This window comes from Opisthorchis viverrini (genome assembly GCF_000715545.1).
Source record: "Opisthorchis viverrini unplaced genomic scaffold opera_v5_31, whole genome shotgun sequence".
NCBI classification, from domain to species: Eukaryota; Metazoa; Platyhelminthes; class Trematoda; order Opisthorchiida; family Opisthorchiidae; genus Opisthorchis; species Opisthorchis viverrini.
Window position 1 is genome coordinate 518,715 of NW_008751688.1, and position 9,106 is coordinate 527,820.

The 9,106-nt window shown below is 41.8% G+C and overlaps 1 protein-coding gene across 1 annotated transcript in view; it reads right to left on the bottom strand.

The window, feature by feature from the left end:
• Window positions 1-1,620: 1,620 nt before the first annotated feature.
• The window catches only part of T265_02557 (hypothetical protein), a gene marked incomplete at both ends in the record, with an annotated part of 10,123 nt that continues 2,637 nt past the window's right edge, over window positions 1,621-9,106 (bottom strand). Inside the window, 3 exons of the mRNA XM_009166836.1 lie at window positions 1,621-1,876; window positions 5,404-5,593; window positions 5,634-5,671. Coding sequence (XP_009165100.1) covers window positions 1,621-1,876; window positions 5,404-5,593; window positions 5,634-5,671 — 484 coding nt within the window. The remainder of the gene's footprint in view (window positions 1,877-5,403; window positions 5,594-5,633; window positions 5,672-9,106) is intronic.

The following is a 9,106-nucleotide window of genomic DNA, read 5'->3' on the forward strand; positions in this document are numbered from 1 at the left end:
AACAATTTTTCTGCTCCGGGGGAAACAAACAAGGAGTGCTTCACTGATACCTGAATTAATTCTAAATATCGTTGAGAATTTACACTTTACGTAAACTTTTAGTAAATGAATCTTTTTTGAAGAGCAAAGTTATGTGCTTTCTGTTTTCTGAAATTAAATTTGATGGTCATGCCGGAAGATATCGATGAGATAAATAGGTCTTCACTGATTAAAAAATCAGACAGTGATTCTGATGAGTTTATGTGGGAACTCTGGACGAATTTTGCTATTCCAGTTAGAAGTATTTCCCGTTCTAGCTGAAAGAATATCACTGTGGTAGTGACATGTGTAACCACATAAAGTTTATATCGCAGTTCACATCGAAACCGGGAGAGCGCATCGCCTTCATACTTAATTATATTAACGTTTGACGCAATTCACCAGAACGGGGAATATTGGTGACGTGATGTTTTATTAGCATCTGTAGAGAACTCCCATAAATTTGCTTTCAATATAATTTTTAGCGAAAAACCATGTGTAAAATTGCTGAAATGTTTCAACAGAGCATAAAACCTTTTTTGACTTAACTCTTATTAACTTCAGAATTTCTACTCTACAGTGTGAACATGAAAAAGATGAATGCTTAGGCTAAAGCTTTCTGTCATTTTCTTCCAGAATTACTGGGACTACGAATAGCACTAGGTTTGTGTTGCAGGGCGCGAGCGAGGAAGGATGCTAAGAAATGCCGCTTGGCTGTATCTATCGGAGTCAGTGTGTAAACCTCATTCATCCAACTTATCATCGAGTCGCTGGTGCATCATCCCACAGTCTCGGACATAGATACATGTGCTGTTGGGAGTCAACTTTTTATCAAAGTGCGAAACGGACATTTCGAATGTTGATCTACAGTCGTCATAAGCATGAAGGTCAATGACGAGACTTCGCTTTTCTATTGCCAGTCCTCTCATACGTACAGACAAACAGGTAGTGCAAACTGTACGCACCGCTAATTGAAGAGATGCACTGGCCTCTTAGTGTTGGCATACACGTCAAGTACATTCTTGGTTCCTCAGGCAGTCCAGTTTCAGCTTTCCCAGGAGTGTACCTGCACACCCTGGGTCACTACCCGAATTTCGTCTCACCCAAGCGGGGCTGGGTCTAATGACTTCGTTGGCGCGACAGAAGATGGATTTATTAGTCCAGTATCGGTGACAAGAAACAGAGAAGACGAGATCATATTCTATCCACAGCAAAGAATGACTGTACAAAGAAAACTGCTTTTCAACAGATTAAGGCAGTAAGTACTAATTTTTTAGTGCACTGAATGAAGCGGATAAGGGGGGGGATAGCGTCTTCGTCTTAATCGCAGGATGATAGGTACCCAAGACACCAAGACGCCAAGACACCGTTACCACGTTTTGGGGCTCTTTTGACGAAGAATAGCGTTCACAATAATTGACGTCGGCTGCAAGACCACCCCGTGTTTCAGATGCTCTTAGCTGTGATTTATCAATAGAATGGGAATGATGTACTCGGCACCATCTCGCCTGCTGCAACAGTTGTATAAGGGAATAAAATCCAACCAATTACGAGGTCAGCCAAAAAGTAACTTGACCCAAACTGAACTCGAACCCTCCCTCCCTAGAATAAGAGTTGAATTAAGGCCAAACCACCAATACGTGGTTGTTGGCAATCTTGTAGAATGTGAGTAGCTCGGGTGCGCTGCCTGGTTGTTGGTGTGTTCACCGAGCCTGGTAGTTGGATTGCAAACGTTTCATCACCAATCGAGGTGACATCATCAGTGCGGGGTTGAGTCCATGGAGAAGTGAATAGACATAGTACACTACTCACAAGGCTGCCGAAAATTCTTCGACAGCCAACGACCGGTTTCCCCCTTCTTAAGGCTCATCAGGTAGGCGCGGTCCCCCTCAACTTTATGCTCTACTTGAACCCAAATTGCACGAAATTAGCGAAAAATAATCATTAGCAAAAAGATTTGGTCTTGTAAGAGAGATGTCATAAAAGAGATTCGGCTGGGTTCCAGATGAGTCTCTCGCAAAACCACATTTGTTTGCAGCTGATTGTGTTTCGCTAGAAAAGTGAGTGTTTTGCAAGAAATCGTACGCGGTAGTCTATCCTCCGGACGTCCTTTGAGGGGAACATCTAAGAATACCAAACCATCATTTGCATTCTTCTCCTGATAAACCCGGATCAATGTTTCCTTGGTCTAACAAACTAAGCATAAAGTTGCCGGAAGCATTTCGACTTCAGGTTTTGCTTTTTCTGAGGCGCATCAGGTTGGCTTAATCCTCCGGGCTCTATCAACTTGAAGTTTTTATTGAACACCAAATCGTACGTAATTGGCGAAATACACTGACTTCCAACTTACTTTGGCGTCCACAAAAGGCTCAAATGAATATCTCGTTTACGACATTGTTCAACTGAATTTGTTGCACAACCTTAAAAGTAGTGTGTTATAATTTTCAAAAAATACGATGTGATATCTTGAATGTCGTGCCAAATGAAACCTAAGGCAACTTTTATGTCACACATTCTGTTGGAGAACATCATAAACGAGATATTCAGTTGGAATTTACTATAGTTCCCCGCTTATACCAAAGTGATTTGCAAATAAATGTATTTCGCCACTTGGGGTGAGTGCTATTAAGACCAAAAAATAAACTGAATTGACCCACAATTAGTGGAAACTGGAATACCACTAACATAGTGTGTATAAAATTCGGTACTTGCAACATACCATAGCAATCAAGGCGAGAAAGGGGGCTAAAAGAATGACCACGGTAGCGTCATCAATCGATACAAATATGCAGACAATAATGATACCTCTTAAGAGAGTAGGTGGGACACCTACTGAGATGTTCTGGCTCGATATGCAGTTACACAAAAACCCACAGTTTGAAGCAGGGCTACATTAGCAAGAAGTAATTCAGCATCACTATGAGACATACTAGTGGAACACACTGACATTAAATCGATTAAATCAAAAAAGTCCCTTAATAAATCGGATGTCAGACCTGTCAAGACAGGACGTCGAAAGATGACTGACTACAATACTAATTTCTCATAGAGTAACTTCGTATCTAGGCGAGACCTGCGAAATGCCCCTGCTTCCAAGTGTAGAATTTAATTTTATACAATTCTGTTTGCACTGGTACACACTATTTTGATAACTTGTCCTCAGGATTGCACCTCAGATGTACAGCTACAATTTCCTGATATCTGCATACATAACCACTTTCGAGGAGTGACAGAAATTTGAGCAATCGTTACGGACGAAGCTTTCCGAAGAATGTTGGATGTGTTATTTGGTTAGTTGGTATCAATACGATGCAAATGCCACCAGTGGTTTCCAATAATGTCCATTCAGTGCTTGTAAAGACTGAACGACATAGTTGAACTGTTTGATCGAAGATAGCATCAACAAACTGGTGTTTTCGTGTCAAAGAAAGCCGGTTGCATGTCGGTGTCCACAACAAAATCATCCAGCTTGATGGATACAATCTACATCGGTCTGGCCATCTCGGAACCACCTTAAGGGGGAGTGTCGGTGGAGGAGTAACCTACATAAGGCGAGAATCGTACGTTTCCTTTACAACTTGTCTTCGAAAAGCCATAACTGCCTATTTTTGGTATGTAAGACTTGTTTCTTCAACGGGTATCAGTCTCTTTTCACCAACCCATGGATTGTCCCAACAACATTTCTGATTTCTTTTCATTTTTCTAAACGTTCTTTCCACTGTGCTAATATCCTACATCGATATGTCTGTCTTTATCCTTGCTAGTGACAATAATGAGTTCAGTTGTTTTTTCCTCACGCCCCTTTGGCTCGTTAATATCTCGTACTTCCCAAGTGAACTTGATGCCCAAGTTGATCACATGCTTGTCAACAAAACAGAACCAATTGAAACACACCGACTCGCCCACTTCATGCGTTCTTCATAAAGGTATGCAGGTTGCATCGGCATGGAGACTGCCCACAAGGCAAGATCAGTCAACTGAGGAATATGCTTTCATTCAACGATTTTTCTTCTGTTTACTAAGATCAACTATACTCCTGTTAGTAGCATTTATCTACTTTACTCAACTGGTTTCCTGTGAACCTTCACTTGATACTCGTTAAACTATGTGACAAACTCGGATAGCAGTGAAAAAGCACTCCAACTCAGGGGTTAAATATCCGTTAGCAGACATTCATTGTGGTGACCTGAGAAGTTTAGTGCTTAGTGGTCTTTCTGCCCCTTAAAACCTTTGGGGCGGTCACTGCAAGTTAGACGGAGTCTGTGGAGCAGGAACACTAGCTGCCAAAGGCTTGTTGGTGACTATGCCATCCTTAGTACGGCCATGTGAAACAGCTCGTTATACTGTGACATGACCTGCTTGTTATACCCGCCTGATGAGTCACAGTGGGGGCTGAAATCCTTGTGTGGCTTAAATTTTCGTGATTCGATACAATTCTTGTTGAAAAATTCAGAAACATCTCAAGAAATCAAGTGGTAGAGGCGAATAGAATAACGACAAATTTTCACAGTTTTCAGGTAGACGTATTATCCGTAAGCGGCTGACCTCAGTGTGAGAATGATGTTCCCTAATCTGGAAAGTCCTAGTGTGAGGGCATCCTTCCATGACTCCCAGGTCTTGGCTCAGTTCGCATATACAAATGAGAAAAGTCGCATGGTGGAAATTGAATTACCGATTCCGACAGAAAGGTTGACAAAAACGAACCTACATTGGTTAGAGAAATCTGCATCACTGTGAAAGCATCTCCCAACTCAGACTGGTGGACATTCCACAAGCGGTGTGGTTGAGCAACAATGACAGGGATTATACGTCCCTCGGCAAGGACGTGAGTGAGGCTGTGAAGTTGCAGAATGAAAAATCCTACCGCATGTGAGCGGAGAAGTCTGTGCCCGAAAGGCGATCGGTTGAATTCTTCCAAGCTAGGGTGTAAGACTTTGGAAGCAGATTATTTTCTTCAATTTCGATGGCTCTAGTCGGAGTGAAATCTGCTTAAATGGGGGCTTTACATACCAGGAATGGAAGCACCTAATCTATGCTGAAATCTGATGATGCAGCCGCGATATCGGCACAAATCTAAGCTTCACTTAAAAAACCAAACCGTAATTTTCACGTGACACAGGCATATGCCAAACAGCTGCTGCCTAAAATTAACTGTCCTTGCTTCAACCCACGCAACGAAATAGATAAGTTCCATAAAATGTGCTATTTTTGACTTTCTGGTAAATGGTCTTTTTCTCTCTGCCTGTTTTAGACAACGGTGGTCTGTCAGGCGATGTGACACGTTGATGTTTATTTTTGACCCTCCAATTGTCCTTTTTAGATGAAATAGTCTGAAATAAACCCGATAACTAATAAATATATGGTGTTCATAAAATTCACACCCACATCGCTTTTGTATGAGAATTATTTTCCCTGGTAATGTGTTGGAATATTGGTAGCTCGGTAGTATTAGTTGGTGATTGGTCAGGTGGCTGTTGATCTGTTCGCCGAGCTTGGCAATTGGTTTGCAAACGTTTGGTCACCATTCGAGGAGACATTTTCAGTGGGTTGGGTCCCAACCAACAGCGCACGAAATCTGAGTTGAAAAATGCCAATAAAATTGCTCATCAACGTACTTTTCACTACGGAGTAGGCAGCTTGGGCCTCAGCAGATCTGTATCACAGGATCTCATCTGTAGTTGATTTGCGGTCTGCTTTCTATAGAAGGAACGAACATCCACAGACCTAACCACTCCCACATTTGGATTGGGAATCATATGGGAGCGGACGTTATCGACGTAGTAAGCCCTCGGGGTAGTTTGGACAATCGGAATAGCTAACTGAGTCCATTCGCTAATCGGATAACAACATATCATCACTGTTGGAAATTGATCTGTCCAGGAAATAAGAAACTCTTCCTAAAATCTGCATAATATCTCACCGACACGCACCACAACTTAACCCAGTCAGATAGTGCTCATGGTCAGTGTATCCGGAAATTATTGTACACAGTTGATGGAACAAATGCAGCTTAATTTACGCGTTCAAAATCTTTTACGCCAAACACTTAGTACAAGAAGATCGGACTCCCTCTTAGTCAGTTCATTATTTCGGAAGATTAGCTTGACCTACTCGGAATTTAATGGGAAAACAAAGATCATTCTAGTGCAAGTCTGAGTGAAATCGCCCTGAGTATGAAAGGGACATGAAATTCTACTGTACCTTGCAGAATACTATGGCTATTGACCGGTTTCTAGTTGTCCCAATGCAATAGCCTGATGGGATTAATCTCCAGTCACAGGTCAGCTTTGTAGATAGACACTTGTGACCATCAGTCGGAATGTGGCCTTGGGGTAGTAACGCACGTTCCGCGGGGTAACCTACAACTTGGTGTGACGACATTTCTGTAATTCGGATATCGAGATATCTTCAAGATAGCAAACTGACGCCAACCGTTTGAGCACCGTTAATTGGAATTTACTTTATTTCACCATCACTCAACAGTGGCTTTGGACAATTACCCAACGAATTGCATTTACACACATCACTGTGTCTCATGCTATTTTATTGTGATAACTGTATAAAAACCGTCCCGTGTAGTAAAAACTAAAGTACATACGTAGAGGAGTTCCTCAGCCTAACGTTCTGTGCACGTTTCTGCCACAGATTCAGATAAAAAGCAACTCGCAGTGCGAATCGGAAATGAACTATTAGGTTCGCTGCGTACTGACGACGGAAACATTCTACTGACTAACTTTCTGGCTGACCGAAACACTGAAAAAGACTCCTACGGATTCATGTTTCTTGGTCGATTTCATCCACGTTATAATTCACTTCGTGTGAGGGTCTGAGAAGTGGCGAAACTGTACAGATAAGCTAACAAGCCAATCAGAAGTAACATCTTATCTGACTGGTGTGAAGCATCGGTGTTGGACACTGATGTCATGCTGTCGGTGATGATGATGATGATGATGATGATGATGATGATGATGATGGTGATGATAACTGGGGTGTGGACATCAAGGGGGGACAGGAGACTTATCAATGAACTGAGCCAAGGAAGCAAGTTCTAGCGCTGCATCCTGATGGAATGATTCTCATCAAATTGGCGGCATTCCTCTCCTTGCATATTCGTTACGGTTTTGCTCATCCCCATGATTGTGCGTCATTTCTTCGAAGAGTAGTATTCCTCTAACAAAAAAGTCCCACTTTAGATTGAGATTATCTATAAGGACAAGTCATGGTAGCATTCTCTAGCGACCTGGCCCGACCTGCGGACTCACTGATGAGTACCTATCATTACGGAAGAGAATAAATGTTCCCTCTCAACAAGTCCTGTAAAACAAGATAAGTTTCAGCGTTCGACACTACGGGTCCTACGTGCATTTACTATTTTCAATCTTATTTCAATAAAAATTTTTGCAAATGGGACACCATGCTGTCTAATCGCCAGTACTCTTCATGCTCTCAAATTCCATCCATGTCAGCTCAGTGGATATAAAGAACTATGCACGCCTGAGTTCTACTGCATTCAATTTCGAGTTAACTGTTTGCCTTCAGCCACCTCTTAAAACAAACTTTCACAGTGACAGCACCGCATAATTCCACCAAAAGCGCACCAGTTTTCTACCTCGGCAGTCGGTGAATGATTTCAGCACAACACTGTGAAGTCAGTGACCTTGACCGCCTTAACAGAGGGCGGGGGCAGAAAATACACAAGGTGTTCCAACGTATACGCTCATTTGCAAATCAGTTTGGTCTTCACGCGAGACTCAACTGAATCTCTCGTTTATGATAATCTTCAAAGTTTTTCTAGCAGCCTAATGAGTAGTTTCCTTTGTGGAAATACACTGCGATACCTCGAATATCATACCAACTGGAAAATGAGACGACATTTGTTTAGCGCATTCAATTGAATAATATCATAGACGAGGGATCCAGTTGAGTCTCTCGTGAAGACCGAATTGATATGCAAATGAATGCATTTGTCAAAATCAGTCGAATTTGAGTTCAACTGGAACATAAGGTTAACGGAAACTTGGGGACTGCGCCTACCTGATGAGCCCCAAGAAAAGCGAAACCGGTTGTGGGCTGTCGAAGGGTTTTCATCAACCATATAAGTAGTGCAGTACAAAATACATATGTATCGCGATATCTCGAATATCGTTGCGACTGAAAAATGAGGCGGCCTGGTGCAGCGCATTCAATTGCCTGGAAACATAAAAACCGAGAGATTCAGCTGGGTTCCAGGTGAGTCTCTCGAAAAAACCAAATTAGTTTGCGAATGAGTTTATATTCGCTAATTTCGTGCAATTTGGTTTCAACTAGAACATAAGGTTGACGGATACTCGGGGACTGCGCCTACCTGATGAGCTCCAAAAAGGACGAAACCGGTCGTGGGCTGTCGACGGATTTTCAGCGACCTTATGAGTAGTACACTACAAAAACCAAGTTAGTGAATATTCGCTAACCTTATGATTAGTTTCCTTCGCGAACTTACACACGGTATTGTTTCAGAAGGGCTTGGTAAACAATCAGTAGCTTTCAAATGGACCTTCTGAAGCGATGATGTCTCAGTCTGTTCGAAATTTCTCTCAGCTGATGGAAAAATACTGCTTTGTCTTATAAGTTTGCTCTACTCGGACAGTTGCAGTTCGGGTTCGATCACGAGCAATTCTAAAGATTACATGCCTTTTGACACAACTGAGTGTTTCATACGGTCCATTAGTTTCCACCCGTATTTTAGGCATTCACCATAAGTTCATACACACATACAGCTTCGCTGAAGACCCCACTTTGGGTGGACAGATAGCTCAATTTGTTTGCATTAGATCTGGCACTAAAATATCTATGACAGTTCGCCGTAATTTTCATAAATATTTCTTAAAAATGAATATGAACAGATTTCGTTCATTTGTTAATTCATGTTCAACTGTGAGTAACTTTCGAAACGCATACAGGTATATTGACCGTTTGATCCACTGCACACTGGTTCAAAATTTGCGACGAACACATTAGCTACTAATTAGAATTCATTATCTGGCCGGAGACTGTCCGCATTAAAATGTTACATATATATATATATATATATATATATATATATATATAT